At 32.5% G+C, this 19,232-nt stretch overlaps 1 protein-coding gene across 4 annotated transcripts in view; it reads right to left on the bottom strand.

Moving 5' to 3' along the window:
* Positions 1-5,280: 5,280 nt before the first annotated feature.
* The window catches only part of Cfap97 (cilia and flagella associated protein 97), a 39,917-nt gene continuing 25,965 nt past the window's right edge, over positions 5,281-19,232 (bottom strand). For all 4 annotated transcript variants that reach the window (XM_046419045.2, XM_046419042.2, XM_058571183.1 and 1 more), the window contains exons 3-5: positions 18,159-18,427; positions 10,534-10,684; positions 5,281-8,479 (exon numbers count right to left, since the gene is read on the bottom strand). In XM_046419045.2, the coding sequence (XP_046275001.1) occupies positions 8,352-8,479; positions 10,534-10,684; positions 18,159-18,427 (548 nt within the window). In that variant the 3' untranslated portion in view covers positions 5,281-8,351. The remainder of the gene's footprint in view (positions 8,480-10,533; positions 10,685-18,158; positions 18,428-19,232) is intronic.

Raw genomic sequence — 19,232 nt, 5'->3', positions numbered from 1 at the left:
TGTGCTAAATAAGCTTCCTTCAGGTATGAATTATATACTACTACTGGCTGTGAGTTAAGTGTTAATAAATCAATAATATATACTCACAAATAGAGTGTATATTAACACATAAAACAAGGTTTGGTGTTCAGAGGCTCATGGCACTGAGGAGTAACTAGACAGAAAATTATGAGACCAAGCTGTGCACTGTGCACACACCTGTACTCCCAGCTGCTTGAAGGCTTAGGCAGAATAGCGAATTCAAGGCCAGCCTGGGCAGCTTAGACTCTTATCTCAAAATAAAAATGGCTGGAATGTAAGTTCAGTGATAGAGCACCCCCCTTGGGTTACATCCCTAGTACAGTGGCAAGAACAAAATAAAAACATGGGCCAACAAGGTGTCACCTCCCAGGAGTCTCGGCTATAGACTCAGCTATGGTCAGAGCCTTTATAATCCAATCATTGCCTACAAGCCTCACCTCTGTATACATGAGATGTTGAGTGACATTCTAGGTCAAAATTGTAACAGTAACTATAGGTAGCAATAATGTACTATACATTTCAAAATATAAAAAAAAGATTTAGTGTTCTCAACATAAATGATGTTTGAGTACATAGACGTGTTTAATCTGATATATTACTCAACATGTACATGACATCACATGGTACTCCATTAATATGTACAATTCTTAAATTTTAAAAATATAATTATATATTAATATATAATTATACTATTATAATTTTATAGTATAATTAACAATATATATTTTCTTAATTCTAGATATTTTCTACATGAAATAGATTCCCATAATGAAATAAAGAAAAAAAATCCCAAAGTTCATCAGTTATAATCCCAAAATTTATTAAATAAACATATTTTTGTGATTATCCTTATATTAATTCTTCAAAAAGGTAGGATCATGATTTTTAATTTTTTGGTAACTAAGTATTTTATTATTTTATTAGAGTGGATAGGAATAAATATTCATATATTCAAAAAAAGTACTTGTCTTGTTAAATTATAGTACACTAATGACACATTATCTCCTAAATTTTATTTTGTAAACCAGTAAAACTCAAAAGCATCATCTCAAATAAACAGTGCAATAACCTGAACACATCAGATTTTGAAATAGAATCACAGAACATTAAGAATCTGTAATGTTAGACCCCAATATAATAATACTGGGTGATTTTAACAAAACTTTTACCACCAATAGGCCAACAAAGCATAAAATCAATGAAGATATATCCAGCCTAAATAACATCATATCAAATAGATCTAATTGATACCTACAGAATCTTTTACCCCAAAATAGCTGAATTTACCTTCTTCTCAGCAGCTCATGGAAACTTTCCCAAACAGACCAAATTCTAGGTCACAATGTAAGTCTTAGCAAATAGAGAGAGAAAAAAAGTCAATATAATAGAAACCACATAAAACACATGGAGATTGAACAATATTCTTTTAAATAAAAAAGGGATCAAAAAATAAATGAGAGAAAAAAATCAAGAAATTCTTAGAGACAAATGAGAGCAAAGAAATAACATACCATAATCTCTGGGCAGTATGAAAGTATTAAGTGGAAAATTTATAGCATTGAGTGCCTACATTAAAAAAAAATAGATCCCAAACAAATAAGCTTATGCTCTACCTTAAGGACTTAGGAAAAAACACATTAACTCCCAAATCAGTAGAAGATAGGAAATAATAAAGATCAGAGCCAAAATTAATAAAATTGAGAAAAAATACATAGGATTAACACAACAAATAGTTGGTTCTTCGAAAATATAAATAAGGTTGATAAACCCTTAATCAAACTAATCAAAAGAAAAAGAAGGTCTAAATCAACAAAATTATAGATAAATAAGAGGATATCACCACAGACACTTCTGAAATTCAGAGGATCTATTTGGAAACTATTTTGAAAATTTATACTCCAATAAGCTAGAAAATCTAGAAGACAATAACAAATTTCTAGATACATATGACCTACCCAAATTGAACAAGGAAAATACAGAAAACGTAAACAGACCAACCTCAAGTAATGAAATTGAAACAGCAATTAAAAGTCTACAGAGAAAACAAACAAACAAACAAAAAAAACCCAGAACCAGATGGATTCTCAGCTGAATTCTACCAGATCTTTAAAAAAGAACTAAAGTCACTCTTTCTCAAATTATCAAAAGGGAGGAAACACTCCCAAATACATTCTATGAAGCCAGTATAACCCTGATACCAAAGGCAGACAAAGACACATCTAAGAAAGAAAACTACAGACCAATAGCTCTGATGAACATAGATGCAAAAATCCTTTAAAAAGTAAAAGCAAACCACATGTAAAAACACATGAAGAAGATAATACACCATGATCTAGTGGGCTTCATCCCAGAAATGGAAGGCTGGTTCAACATACAATCAATAAATATAATTCACCACTTAAATAGAATTAAGAACAAGAATCATATGATCATCTCAGCAGATGCAAAAAAAGGCCTTTGATAAAATGCATTTGATAACGAACATTCATGTTAAAGTGCTGGAGAAACTAGGGATAGAAGGAACTTACCTCAACATTATAAAGGCTATATACAACAAACCCAAAACCAACATCATACTGCATGGAAAAAACTGAAAGCTTTTCCTCTAAAAGACTAGGATGTCCACTCTCACCACTTCTTTTCAATATAGTTCTTGAAACTCTAGCCAGAGTAATCAAGCAAGAGAAGAAAATTAAAAGGATACAAATGGGAAAAGAAGTCAAATTATCCTGTTTGTGGATGACATGAGCCTATATTTAAAAGACCCCAAAAATTCCACCGGAAGACTTCTAGAGCTGGTGAATTAATTCAGCAAAGTATCAGGGTACAAAATCAACACTCATAAATCAATAATTTTCCTACTCCAATAGCAATTCAGTTGAGAAAATCAGAAAAACCATCCCTTCCACAATAACCTCAAAAACAAACAGAGCTGGGGATATAGCTCAGTTGGTAGAGTGCTTGCCTCACATGCACAAGGCTCTGGGTTTAATCCCCGGCAGTACCATCAAAACAAACAAATCCCTGGGAATTAATCTAACTAAGGAGGTAGATCTCTACAATAAAAATTATATAACACTGAAGAAAGAAATTGAAGATCTCCGAAGATGAAAAGACCTCCCATCTTCTTGGATAAGCAGAATTGATATTATCAAAATGGCTATACTACCCAAAACAATATACTGATTCAGTTTAATCCCCATCAAAATATCAATTACATTTTCACAGAACTATAAATGAACAGTCCTCAAATCATTTGAAAGAATGAGACCAGAAAAGCCAAAGAAATTCTGAGCAAGAAGGTATCACAATACCTGATCTCAAAGTATATTACAGAGCTATAGTAACAACAAAAACAACAAAAAACTGGCATCAAAATAGACATGAATAGAAGACAGAGACAAACTCACATACATACAGTCATCTGATATTTAAGAAAGTTGCTAAAAGACAACCTTTTTAAACAAATGGTACTGGGAAAACGGTATATCCCCATGTAGAATAATGAAATTAGATTCCTATCTCTCACCCTGCAGAAAAGTCCAATCAAAATGGATCAAAGACATAGGAATTAGGCCAGAAACCTGCTAGAAGAAAACAGGGTCAACACTCCATTATAGGTGCAGGCACTAACTTCCTCAGCAAGATTCGTAAAGCTCAAGAAATAAAATTAAGTATCAATATATAGATGCCATCAAATTAAAAAGTTTCTGCATAGCAAAGGGAATAAGGGCAAGAAGAGAGAGCCTACAGAATGAGAAAAAAAAAATCTCTGCCAACTGCTCCTCTGACAGAGGATTAATAAACAGAATATATAAAAAACTAAAAAAAAACTTAATGCCAAAACAAACACAATAACAGCAGCAACAATAACAAAATCCCCCAAATAGCCCAGTCAACAAATGGGCAAAAGAACTAAACAAATTTCTCAAAAGATGAAATATAAATGGCCAACAAAATACATGGAAAAATGTTCAATATCTCTAGTAATCAGGGAAATGCAAATCAAAACTATAGTAAATTTCATCTCATTCCAGTCAGAATGGCAATCATCAAGAACACAAATAATAAGTTCTGGCAAGGATGTGGGGGAAAAGGCACACTGATAAATTGTTAGTGAGACTGCAAATTAATACACACATTCTGGAAAGCAGTGTGGAGATTACTCATAAAACTAGGGATAGAAGCACCATATGACCCAGCTATCCTGTTTATCTAAAAGAACTAAAACTAGCATACTAGTAGCCATAGTCACTTCAATGTTTATAGCAGCACAGTTCACAATAGCCAAATTATGGATTCAGCCCAGATGACTGTCAATAGATGAATGGTCAAGAAAATGTGGCATACACAATAGTTTGATTCAGTCACAAAGAAGAATGAAATATTACCATTTGTTGGTAAATGGATAGAAATGGAAAAACTCACGCTAAGTGAGATAAACCAGACTTATAAAAATCAAGGGTGTTATGTTTTCTCTTATATATGAAAGCTAGAGCAAAATAAGGAAAAGAGTGTGGGAGGGGAATTAGATATCATAAAATATATAGGAAAGATTAGTGGAGTAGAAGAGAACAAGAGAGAGGAAGGAAGTATGAAATGAACAAAATCATATTGTATGAATATATAAATGTACCAGAGGGAATTTCACCTCTCTATATATCTAGAAAGTACTAATGAAGGATAAATAAAGGAGTGAAAGGAGATGAGTAGAGGAATGAGAATAGGGGGAGGGAGGAAGGGAGGAGAAGGAGGAGGGGAATGGGGATTGAAATCAAGTTCATTGTACATATAATTTGGTTAAAATTAACCCAATTATGTATAATTTTAATGTTCTAAAAGTCTATCATGTTAGCTCCAGAAATCTTTCTTAAGTGGATTAAAAAACTCACAGAATTTAAAAATGAAATTTTCTGCTATAATACATCCTTTAACTTTGCTCTGAGTATACTTTAACATTGAGACTAATGTACTGGAGAAAGTTACTCAATTATTTATTACAATGGCATTATTCTTATTAAGCACCCATAAAAATCTTCTAAATGGGGAATGAATTAGATAATGTTGCTCAAAGAAATGCTAATCCGTAATGTCATTTTAAGCAAAAATTTCCACGTCATACTTTCAAAAGTATAAATAACTGATACCCTCCTCCCAAATTCATTCTCACCAAGTATTGAAAGGCACATAGAGGTTTTACACTAATTCTAAAGATAGGAATTAGGAAATGCATTTCAGAGGCAGAGATAGGATTAAAACTCAGTTTACTTTTAATTCTTTTATTGCCTTTTTCACTTGTCAAGATAGTTCTTTATGCCTAAAATACATTACGATGAACTAGAAAATTTTAAAAAGATATTGGCTTTTAAGTTTACTTACTAATCTGTATTTATGGAAATATTTAGGTACCATTAAGCACATTTTCTAAAATGATATGCAATCATTTAAGTCCTTGGCATGTAAGATATTAAACTTTCAAAGTATTTAATTATTAAAATATAATAAACTTGCATCTTCAATTTTATATTGGTGTTAATACTTTTCATAGTTGCAATATTTGAATCTGAGGATGAGAAGCAATCAATATCACAGATTATCTGTGCAGATTATATGTTTTGGACACTTGGGTTAATGAGTTAACACACTGAAACAATTGTATAACACAACATTTATAAGCAAACCAGAAAACTTTATTTAGAGTAGAAGACAAAAAAATTAGGTTTTAATGGAGATTGTAAAATGGAAGTAGAAAAGTATGAGATAATAGCTACCCTTAACAAATAATTTTAATAGTTCAAAATCTTTCATAGGATCTCATTTAAAAGGAGGTAACATTAGCTTAATATTTAACAGAGATTGAAAATAATTTGCAATAAGAATCTGGTCTAATAACTAGACTTTGGATTAGTATACTTTCTAGTTATAGATGTTAAGTCTAAATCTTCAAAGTATGTATATCAAGAACAAGTCAACCAAATACAAAAAACAGTGCTTGATCATCTTTTATGTTCTTAAAAATGAAGAGACTAATGTACTTATGATTCTGATTCCTTCATTAAAAATACCCCTTCAGCCCTAAAAACTTGAAAGTCTGGGATATAAATCAGAGAATATCACATTTCCAATTCCTATTCATCTATTCCAATTCATCATATATATGCAACCATGACAACAAAATTATAAATTGTGTTTAAGATTGCTGCTCTTCCCAACTTTTAAGTCAAATCCCTGTTATTAGTAATACTTAAACTTCCTGTTTCAAAGGAATAAAAACTAAAGTGATTAATTTAATATCTAAAATCAAAGAACAGCTTTATCTATGAAACTATGTGTTGTATCCTGACAATTGGGAGCAGAGTCCATATCAGTAAACTCAGCCTAATGTAATTATGAACAGGAAAGGATGTTTGTGTGTTTGTGTGTGTGTGTATATATATGAAATATCAATGAAATCTTGTGAATTTTAAGGACTATACACACACACGTGCGTGCGCGCATGCACATACCATCTTTGGACAAATGTTCAAATGCTGAGTTTTAAATTCAGTATTCTGTCTCCTTAAAGGTAAGTTTTTCTACAAATAGTAAAAGTACAATAAGTTAAAAAACAAACAAAAAAATCCCTTGGTTTAGTACAGCTAAAGCTTATATAGATAGCAGGTGTAAAAAATTGTTCATCTGAACGAAGCATGGAATAATGTTGAAGAACATTGCACACAAAAGAAAGCAGCAAAAACCCTCATATCCAGGTTGTACTCTCATGAATTTTTTAACTCCACTGTTCCCATACTAGGTATACCCTATTCTAAACAAAATCTGTGAATATAAACTAAGGCCAAGAAATTATGAATTGATGGTCAGTAAAATATTATTTGCCTTACTGCTAAAAGTACTAAGAAAATTGTAGCATACATGCTACAGAGCTTGAGCACTGAAAAGTAAAAAAAAAAACAAAACTTACTGTGGCTGAAGAAAATTCATATTAAAAAAAGATTTGTTATTTAATATGAAAACTTTCCTAAACATTCTAAGGCTATACTGAAAAGGCCAGTAATGAAAAACAGTGGTTAACTATAAAATATCATACTTTGTTGTATGAAATAAGAGCTTATAGATTGACAGAAAAATATTCTAATTTCAAATGTCAACTATATTATACCCTCTCTGCAACTAACAATTCTATCAAAGTAACTAGGCTTTTAAGACTGGTAAAAATAATTCTGGGATTCAACCAAATAAGCCAAATCAAACCCAAACAAGAAAATTTGGTAATACTTAAATCAGTAACCTCAACAAATGTACAATTTATTATCCTTCTTATTTACATTTTAGTTTTCTTTTTCATATTCTATAAAGACTAGCTGATATTTCTAAAGCATTCTTATTCTAAATCTTCTCCCTTAATAATACTAAATCATTGCACAATATGCTAACAGTATCACTTAAAACACTCTTCTGACATACCTTGGGAATTGCCTTTTGGCTCTTCAAACTGGCGGTGCTATTTTACTGATCTAACTAATTAATACTTGTTTTAGCTCATGACACAAATGACCTGGTCTGTAAAAAAACTAGTCAGTCACAAGGCAGCAGACTTGTAATTCTAATGTCCACTGCCTTTGTCAGAATCATTAGTAGTACTTTATTTGAATGTATAAAAACATAAAAGAGGAGCTTCTAAGTTGAACTTTCTAATATTCAGTGTAAGAGGGTTTATGGAATGGCTAATCAAACTTTGAAGACAAAACTCAGTGCACTTAATACAGAAGTACTAGGCACCTCTGGTGAATTGTAAGGACTGCCTCAGTACAAGTGTCTCAATCTGCTTGTCAAATCTAAATCAGTTCCATCTATGAAAACAAATTTTAGGATATTTCATAACAAAATGTAACTCTTATACAGTCAGGTTATGACTTATGCCATATAAGTTCTAAAGCAAATTGAAAAATAAGTTAATAAGAGGCAAGCTCATGGCTTAAAGTGTACAAGAAATGAAAATAAAATGAGAACTATATATCGAACATCTTCAGTCCAACATGCAACAATACTATCACTGCTGTTTTATCAGCATGACAACTGAATCACTTTTTATACTGAACATGTAACCCTAGCATTTCTCTATTAAATTCGTATACATTTCATATAATATATACTTAGGGCAAACACTGGTTTTACATTACATTTTCTTTTTGACAACAATTTTGCACTGGAAAACACAAAATAACATAAATTGCTGAAAAAGTATAACAGATATTCATACAAAGAACTATAGTAATACACAAAATCATGTCAAAAATTGGGTGAACAATGTTTAAAGTAAAAAAGAGTTTTTATAACCAAGCAGTGCGGACATTAGGGGGCTTAGGTCTTAGCAACGGGTTGCTGGAAATGTCAAAAGCTGATCGCTCAGTCTTATAACTGAGACCACTGGTAGTACTGGATGTCCTAGAAGCTCCTCCTGAAAATACACAAAGAAAAAATAATTTCAATTTATTTAAACTACATAAATCATCATTTGATAAGCTTCTTCCCCTAGGTTCAGACTAGTTTTCTTCCTTATCTGACATGTGTCTAACACTCTCATCCAGTGATTTTCAACCAAGAGCACACTTCAGGATTCTCTGTGGAACTTGAAAACTGCTCAAGGAATTCAAGTAAAAACAAAAACTCTGCATAACCATTTATACATTTATTTGACAAATATGATACTAACTTAAATACAGGTTACTGGAACATGACATTATCTTAGTCACTGTAGTGAGTAAAGAGAATTACAAATCTTTTTTTTTTTTTTTTTGTACCGGGAATTGAACACAGGGGCGCTAAACTACTAAGACACATCCCCAGACCTTTTTAATATTTTATTTAGAAACAGGGTCTTGCTAAGTTGCTCAGAGACTCACTAAATTGCTGAGGCTAGCTTTGAACTTCTAATCCTCCTGCCTTGGCCTCAGCAGTTGTTAAGACTAGCCATTTGTTTTTATGAATCACATGAGCACTGGGGATTGCAGCACTAAGTGGTTCCAACTTTCTTCAGTACTGGCTTCCTTTTTTTTTAGGAAAAACACTTATTTGAAATTTGCATGGGGCTGGGGATGTGGCTCAAGTGGTAGCGTGCTCGCCTGGCATGCACGGGTCACTGGGTTCGATCCTCAGCACCACATAAAAATAAAATAAAGATGTTGTGTCCACCGAAAACTAAAAAATAAATATTAAAAAATTCTTAAAAAAAAAGAAATATGCATGACAAAGGTTTAATGACCTCAACATAAAAATAGTTACTTTAAATAAATAAGGGAAAAACAACATAACTTAATGGGGAAATGGGACAAAGTCATGAACAGACAATCCTCAAGAGAAGAAATAAATGCTGAATATTAAAAATTAATATAGTTTACAATCATACAGGAAGCAAGAGCACAAACTTTGATAAAGGAAAGTACCTGCCATTTTTAGATGTTGTACTCCAGGGCAGTAAATAGTGACTCCATTCCTATAATCTCTGGGATATACAACTAGCTAGATATGTAACAGATCACATACCAAACATTAAGAGGTATTATATCTGATGACTCTATTGTTAATTTTTGTGTTACTTATACAGTGAGGAGGAAAAGGCATATATAAGGGCTAGAAGATACTGGTAATACTTTATAAATGGCTAGAGGGAATGTTTCAGCAACTTTCCAACAGTATATCTACTCCTTTCTTCCTTTTAATAAAAGTTGAAATTTTGCTGGGCTTGGTGGCTCACAGGCAGAGCCACGTGGAATTCTAGTAGCTCCACACACTGAGACAGGAGGATCCCAAGTTCAAAGCCAGTCTCAGCACCTTAGTGAGATCCTGTCTCAAAAATATAAAGTAAAAAAAAAGGGCAGGGGATATTGCTCAGTGATGACGCAGCCCTGGGTTCAATCCCCAATTCCCAATAAATAAATAAATAAATATTGAAATTACAAATCCCTCCTTCATTCTCTAAGAAACTGATATCTTCAGCTCTTTCTTTAATCTCTTGGTTTCTTTTCTGTGCTGCCATTATGTTCTGTAAATAAAACCTGAAATCAAATGAACACAAATAATCCTCCTGCTTTAGCCTCACCTTAAGACCAGTCATTTGTTTTTAAGAATCACATGAGCACTGGAGAAATTGTGGCACTAAGTAGTTCCAACTTTATTTAGTACTGGCTTCCATTTTTTTTTTTTTTTTGAGGAAAAACACTTATTTGAAATATGCATGACCAAAAAAAACCCAAAACCTAAAGATGCCAGTGAAAATAATAGAATGCATTTCAGAAGTTAGCATTTTAAAATTCTATCATAAGAATATGTAACATTTTTGGGGAGGGCTGGGGATATAGCTCAGTTGGTAGAGTGCTTGTCTTGCATGTACAAGGCCCTGGTTTCAATCCCCAGCACCACAGGAAAAAAAAAAAAGAAAAAAGAAAGACTATGTTATATATATATATTTTTTTTTTTGAAGAAAGAATACAAAAAAGTTTTAAGTATGCTTACTTAATGGGCTGTATTGGCCAAGTGCAGATCTCACTTGTCTAGAAGGTGGTGTAGCGTTGAGATAACCCATATTACGATGATAGTCCATCAGCTGTTCTGAGCGTTTCATACCAACTGTTGGCTTCACAGCTTCAAGCCTTTTCAATAAAGCCTCCATTAAAAACAATTGATTAAAAATTCAATGTTAGAGAAATAGCAGTAGTTTTACAACAGAAAAATCTTTTCTAGAATCTGAAATTTACTAAATAAAGTAGGAAAGACTTGAAGTCATATACTAAAGATCTGCATGAAATTTACTTTGGCAAAAAAGGATTTGCTCTTAAGAAGTCTTAAAAACAATTATTAAAGAATATAAAGCTTTTAAAAAGATATATAAACCAACAGGTTAAGGGAACATAGTATCTATAACATTTTAAAAATATGATTCAGTAACTTTCTTTATAATAATGTTCTTAATTTTATTTATAATTCTTAAATCAAAAAGTAAAGACTTTTTTTCCTTTAAAAAATTTCACAAGCATCATTAGAAAGGATTATGTATGCAGACCAAGTGGCTTGGGAAACTGATCCATGATTCTTATTATTCAAACTTTCTCTGAAGCAAACTAATCTTTATTTGAAGAGTATGCAGATCTGCACTAAGAATCACATTTGAAAAATCATTCTCATGATTTTCAGTTACAGATCAAGTTTTTTTTCTATATAATGTTTTCTTTCTTTCTATTACTGTGCTAAAGTCAGAAAGACTTGGAAAGGTAGAGGAGAAGGGGAAACAGAGGAGGCTGGTTACTAGGTACCAAAATGCAGTTAAATTGGGGAATAAGTTCTACTGTTCTGTAACACAATAGGATGACTTTCATTTGCAACAATTTATTATATATTTTAGCAAAACTAGAGGATAGAAGTCTTGCAAGAAAAAAAATGATAAATTTTTAAGTTGCCAGAAATGCTAATTACCCAGATTTAATTATAACACGTTGTATACCACACTGTACCCCACAAATATGTACAATTATTTACCTGTTCTTCTAGTACTGGCGATTGAACCCACAGTTTTGTGTATGCTAGGCAATTTTCTATCACTAAGCTATACCTGCAACCCTACAAATATATAGTTACTACATACCAATTTAAAAAACAAGAAGACCTGGGCTCATATCCTGGTTCTGTCACTGTGTATCCTTGGTCAAATTACTCAATAGGGATATTAACAACAAAATAACATCAAAGAGTCAGTTTTCATCATCAGTGAGATAACACATTTGAAATAACAGTGCCTGATATCTAGTAAGGACCCATTAAATAGTCATGTTATCATTTATATTGTTTTGTATTATTTTCTAGTTTTTTTGTCATGCATACATGTTAAATTATGTAACAAAGAAATATTTATTTTTCTTATATTCTCTGTAATTTCTTACACAGCTCATGGCAGACAATAAACAAATATTCATTTAATGGATTGAAAAATGCATTCAATTTTCTAACTTATGGTTTACAAAATCTCAGAACTGCCTGTTACAATTTGGACATAGAGTAGATATAAGCCTGCAAAGGCTCATGTGTTTAAAGCCTTGGTCCTCTCCAAAACAATAATAAGTGGGGAATTGGGGAAATGATTGATCATGAAGATTCTAATCTCATTAGTGGATTAATCCCTTGATGGAATCATTTTTTTAAATTTTTTTTTTAGTTGTTGGTAGACATTTATTTTATTTATGTATTTATATGTGGTGGTGAGAATCGAACCCAGTGCCTCACACATGCCAGGCAAGTGTGTTACCACTGAGCCACAGCCCCAGCTCTGATGGAAGCATTTGGATGGTAGCATTTTGATGGTAGCATTTTGATGGCATTATTGGGAGGTGGTGGAAATGTAAGAGGTGGGGCCTAGTTGGAGGAAAATCAATGGGGGTATGCCTTTGGTGACTATGTCTTGTCCCTGGAACCCCTTCCTTTCTCTTTGCTTCTGGGCTACCATAGGATAATTAGCTTTTCTCTGCAACTCCCTTCTACCATAATGATTTCTGCAGCTGTTAGACTTGCTTTATTATTTCTAAAATGGCAAAGATCTTATAAGAACATTAAAAAGGAACAAGTGCCCTATACTTGAAAAATCGAGACAAAGGAGGAGGGTGGATTTTATTTTTCATTTAATGTTTTTGATATTTGAATTTTATAAATTTATAGAAACATTACTTTTATTTTAAAAATAATATTTTAACATAGGAACTCATAAGTAGAAAAATTATAGTTTTTGTCTATTTGTATTTCTCTGAATTTAAAGTTGACAATTACTATTTTACATAAAAGATATAGAAAACATTATATAAACATGTATGTATAAATATATATGAATTTTATGCATCCAAGGAAACAAACAAAAAACTCCATTTGAGTTCTAGGCGCTAATGCCGATTCATTATAAGAATCTTACTTTGTTACTAACCCTGCTTCAATTACTCTCTAACCTCTCCCTTCTTTCATGTAAGAGGAAACTGATTATTTCATTTGAGTGAAATAATCTCACTTTTTACTAGAAAGTAAATGAAATAATAAATTAAGTGTCCTTATTAACCACCTCTCCTTCTGTTAAGATTATTTGTGTGCTCTTTCAGAAAAACAGGATTCATATGTTCAAAAGATAAAGTGACATGATTTAACAAGAATATTTCAAAATTTATGAAATCAAAAATTAGTGACATTTTGGAAATAAAGCTCTTTTTTTGCAGGGGAGGTTACCAGGGATTGAACTGAGGGGCACTTAACTACTCAGTCACATCCCCAGCCTTTTAAAAATATTTTATTTAGAGACAGAGTCTCGCTGAGTTGTTTAGTCTGGTTCTCAACTCACGATCCTCCTGCCTCAGCCTCCCCAGGCATTGGAATTACAAGTGTGTGCCACTGCGCCCAGATAAAGTTTTACTATAACCAAGTTTATATAGAGTAAGCATGCCCTCAACTAGATAAAAATTTCTTTTACCTTAATTGGGTAAGTGTATGTGTGTGCATGTGCACTCCTGTACCTTATGCACATGTTCTATATTGTCTTCATTTTGTTGGGATGCAATGACTAAAGAGAGGAATATAATATCTGCCTAATGAAATAAATACTGAGGATCTGGAACTTCACCAGAAATGCAGATTAACAACAGGATGCATTTTTAACTCTAAAGCACATGACTCCATTGTTGTAGTCAGCTTGTTTACCTCTGTGACCAAATGACCCAAACAATTCTAAAGGAGAAAAAGTTTATTTGGTGCTCATGGTTTCAGAGGTCTCAGTTCACAGACTACTGGCTCCATTGTTCTGGGGCCTAGATGAGGCAGAACATCATGGCGGAAGAGTATGCTGGAGGAAAGCAAATCAGGATATGGCACCAGGAAGCAGAGACAGAGACAGCTCCTCTAACCACAGGAAAAAATATAAACCCTAAAGGCATGCCCTTGGTGACCCACCTCCTTCAGCCACATGGTACCTGCCTATGGTTAGCACCCAGTTAATCCCTATCAGGGGATTCATGCACTAATTAGGTTAAGGCTCTCAACCCTATTATTTCATTTGGAACATTCTTGTCTCACACATGAGCTTTTGGGGGACCTCCTATTCATATCATAACATCCATTTTATGCAATATTGTTAGAGTCTGTAAACAAGTCAAAAATAACACCTGGCATTTTGCCAGGGGAATGTTAGAGTCTGTAAACAAGTCTGGATGGTGCCTGGCAAAATGCCAGAGGGAGTGGTTTGAGAAGTAACAAAAGCCAGCCATTAATTGTGGAGATTCCTGATTGGTTGACTGATGTATCTAGTTTATGCTAATTAGATAAGCTGTGTGGAATGTATAAATACTGCTCCTGTCCTGCAATAAACGGCTCCTACTCCTGCTGTATCAACATACACAAGTTATTCGTCACCCCCCGGTTATTTTGCTGCAGCCAGACAGACTGTGGCACAATATCTTTGCTCTTCTCTACTTTTTCTGCACAGGACTACTTCATTGTCACCAATTATATTCATTTTGTGCTAAAACATGAATGTTTTAATAATCATGCCTGTTAGCCACTTGGATTTGTCTCTACCAGTGGAAATGTAACAAATGAAAAAACAGAAATCATAAAAACTGTAAAGTAATGAATATGTGCTTATGTGTAACACCTGACAGGAGTATCTGGTGTGTGTGTGCACACATATATGTATGTGTGTTCTGAACACAAACCACTTCTTCAACAGATCAAAAAGTATATCAGCTCACACTTAAGAACTATTAAAGCCAACATGGCTCAATTAAAATAAGAATTTTGAAGATGACTAGTTATAAAATAAATACACAAAACACATAGCTTAACAGAAGTAACTAATTATAAAATATAATGAAAAAATTTCATGTGCAATGGCATAAAAATATATAGTAATAAAGAAAACTGCAAAACTTTACTAACATAAGGTTATAAGACGGCTTAGATCAATGGAAAGACTATATTTCAGAAAGAAAGGTATCAAAAGTCCCCAATTAAAATAAAAATCTAACAATTTCAATGAAAATTTACAATAACATTTTTAAATAAAAAGTAATCACCAGGAAGAATAATGCAAAAGAATAGTCAAGAAAAATTTTGCACAAAAATCAAATTGGCTCCATTTTGGTTTAAAGAATGAAAAGTTAAAACAAATCACAAGATTAGTTTTCCTCATAACAACAAAATAAATGCTTGTTTTTAAAAATGTTTTTCATTAGTTGTTGGTAGACCTTCATTCATTTTTATATGATGCAGAGAATCGAACCAGTGCCTCACACATGCTAGGCAAGGAATCTACCACTGAGCCACAACTCCAGCCCCCAAATAAATGTTTGTAAAATAATAAATTATTTTAAATTTATTATTTGTAAAATAATAAATTATGTATGTTTTCCTATTTAGCTTTAAGTTACTTTTTTCATACCTTTATTAGTTTCTGATTCTAGATCTGTTGTGTCCAAAGCTACATGTAACTATACAGTTGAGATATGCTTTAAAAAAACACACAATGTAAAAACTTTGTATCAAAAACCTCCTCATCATTAATATTCTGTATTGATTCCATGTTGAAATGATAATACTGGATGTACTCAGTTAAATAAAATATTATCATTATTTTATTTTATGGATTAAACCCAGGAGTGCCTAATGACTGAGCCATATCCCCAGCCCTTTAAAAAAAGTTTTTTATTAGGGTTTTGCGCTAATTTTATTAGGGCCTCACTAAATTGCTAAGGCTGCCTTTGAACTTGTGATCCTCCTGTTTCAGCCTCCTAAGCCATTGGAATTATGGTGTGCACACTGCACCTGGAAAAGCACATTATTTTAAAAAAATTAACCTGTTTGAATTTTTTCATGTGACTACTAGAACATTTTAAATTACACATATGACTTGCATTATGTTTTTATCGCTCTAGAATATAACAAGATCTTACTATAAAATGGAGGTAAGCATTATTCACATATATAAAGTAGTAAGTATATAAAATAAGTAAGAATAAAATACTGGTAATTTTCCACTGATATTAAAATAGTTGAAATGCACAATGGACTTGGAGGATAATAAAAGCTATAAGCAGAAGCTGCTGATAGTTTCCATAGTGTTCATATTCAGAACAGACAAGACATTAATGGTTTCAACTTTTCACAAGTTAAGTCCAGGTTCCTTAAAAAGCTGAATATAGAATTGTGTCAGGAGCTGCTCTAGAAATACACACCCCTAAGTCCTGAGCAAGAGAACAATTATCACACCCTGCAATAAGTTGGGCTTTACCACCACTTGGAAAATGAGGAGTGGCTCCAAGAGTAGGTGTTATCTAGTGGGGTTGAGTTACACTCACCTGTTTCTTTGTAATCCTACCCCTTGCCTTTTTTCAGATAGAATGTTCTAGGAAATGGCATCCCCCAATAAAAGCCAACTCTGGAACATGCACTCCCTCTCTCTTGTCTATCTCTCCTGATTTTCTCTTGCCCCCCCCCCCCTTGTGGGAGCCTGAAGCCAGAGCTGGGGAAGCCATCCTGAAGTTTATAAAAAGGTATTCCATGTCTGTGTGGTATATTGTGTTACGCCAAATTTATAAGAGTGACTTTGGTTGAAGTTGCCCGCACTAGACGGGGACAGCAGAATTATTGCATATGACCCATCAATTCTACTCTTAGATATATACCCAAAGGAACTTAGAATAGATACTTATATGTTAATTATAGCATTATTCACAATAGCCGTGAAACCATCTAAGTGTCCATCAACAGATGAATGGGTAATCAAAATATGGTATATACCTATGACAGAATATTATTCAGCCATAAAAAGGAATAAAGTTATGATACGTGCTACAACATGGATGGACACTGAAAACATTATACTAAGTAAAATAAACTCAACACAAAGGAATAAATATTGTATGATTCTACTTACTTACATGAAATATTTAAAATTGCTAAATTTATGGGACTGGAGTTGTGGCTCAGTGGTAGAGCACTCGCCAGGCACATGCGGGGCCCTGGGTTTGATCCTCAGCACCACATAAAAATAAACGAAATAGAGGTATTGTGTCCAACTACAGCTAAAAACATAAATATTAAAAATTTCTAAATTTATAGAGACAGAAAGTAGATTAGAGGTTTTCAGAAGATGGGCTGTTTAATATATATGGTGTTTCTATATGGATTAACGGTGAAGGTTTAGAAAGAATGGTGATGGCTGAAAAACATTATTGTTGTACTTAATGCTACTGAACTGTACACTTAAAAATAATTAAAATGGCAAATTTTGTTTGCCATTTAGGTAAGCCAGATTTGAATCTAGGTTGTACCATGTATTATTATCTGTTTGATGTTGAACAATTCCCTGTGTCTCACTCAGTGTCTTATTTTTCCCCCACACAACAAGAGTTAACTGTAAAAAAAAAAAAAGTTAACTATATCATAAGGTTGAGGATTAAATGACCTAATATTTATAAATAGGCATCATGTAACTGCATATTAAATAAAACAGGCTTCAGAGCTAAGTAGCTAAATGGAAGAGTAAAAACAATACTTAAGTGTTCAGTAAGAGTTCAGCAAACATCAGCAATTACTATGAACTGAATTATATGAAGAAAATGACAGGCTGATAGTATTATAAATATATGAGTATTTTCAGTAGTCCATATACATGCACACCTATGTTCTTTTAGAATACCAAAGTGTAACTATATGATTTGCAATAATCAATGTTTCACATAATTAAATTTAATCTATACCAGGCATATTTATCCTGTATAATAAATGATATGTAAATTTATTTCAGCTTTCCAGGATATAATAAAGTGAAACCAATATAGTTAATGACTGAATACTTAACAGAAAATACACTATATCTGATCTTTGAATACTATTTCCTGTTTTTCTGTAGTGATCTAGGCAAATAATGAAACTTTCAGGATAAAAAATATATACCATAGCTTCCAAATTCATAGCTCATAATTTATTTCATACCACATATATCTACACCTGCTTTTATGTAATTAAATTTGAAAATTTGGTTATATTTAGGTGGGAAGTTGTACTCATAAATCTGTCTAAATGCATTTTCTTTGCTTAAAAAGATTTCAGTTACTTACCAAATTTTCTCTTTCAATCCTTTGTTGTTCCTTCTGTCTATTGAGAGCACTATGATATAACTTAGGGGGATGACCAATTGATCTTCTGGGAATTGCACTTTTGCTTCCGGGCTTCTCAGCCTGCCTTGACAGTTCTTTCAAAAGCCTCTGATTTTCCCGATCAATTTTTCGTACCTCTTCTCTTGTGAAAGAGTAGTTTTTTCTAGGTACTACTGAAGGCTGATCAAAGTGATGTTTTTGAGGTACCTTTTTATCTAACTGCAGAAAAGCTACAGAAATGAACAAAAAAAAGGCAAAATAGTTAATAAAGTAGCTATAATGGTAATAGGCTTCGACCTTTAAAAATATAAATCATTAATTCATGAAAGCATGTAGATGACTTCTCAGACTGCAGCTGTATAGAAACAAAATTTAGAGGTAACTTATAATTTTACACTGAGTTCTTTGGCCATAAAAGTTACACACAAAACAACACAAATACATATACATGGTAATGGTTTATAGGATGTATCATTTATGGAAAGTGCTTTCTTCATATGTATTTATGTTTCCCTATGGCAGTTTAATAGTTGCTGAGTTCATAAACCTTTGGGTTGAGTGCACAAATATAACAATTTCTTAGCTGTGGCTTTTGTTAGTTGGAGCACATACTTTAAAAAAATGTCCTGAGCAAAGACTGAGAGAAACAATGTCAAAAACAAACTCAGAATATTCTGAAACTATCACTGTAACCTGAAAATACTGTACTACAAAATATTTATGGATCTTAGTATTGTCATTAAAATAAATACTTATGTAAAGAACATCTCATCCATTATCAAACATAAGCCAAAATGATATATAAAAAGTGCTTTTAACTAAGAAAATATATTCTATGATTAGCAAATAAACTTTTATCAACATTCTTAAGTTTTTAAAATTTGCATAACATAAAATGTCACTAGACACAATTATTAACTGCTTGTAAAAAGTTAAAAATACGGAGCTTGCTGAATGTTTCCAGTTTACTATGTATTAAAATGGTAATATTCTATATTGGATTAATAGACAGGAATATTTGTCTTTGTTTTTTAT

This window comes from Marmota monax, unplaced genomic scaffold (genome assembly GCF_021218885.2).
Source record: "Marmota monax isolate L192 unplaced genomic scaffold, Marmota_monax_Labrador192_F-V1.1 WCK01_AAM20220418_F8-fsc00113, whole genome shotgun sequence".
NCBI classification, from domain to species: domain Eukaryota; kingdom Metazoa; phylum Chordata; class Mammalia; order Rodentia; family Sciuridae; genus Marmota; species Marmota monax.
Note: the sequence above shows the minus strand (reverse complement) of the source record. Positions and strands in the feature narration are given on the sequence as shown.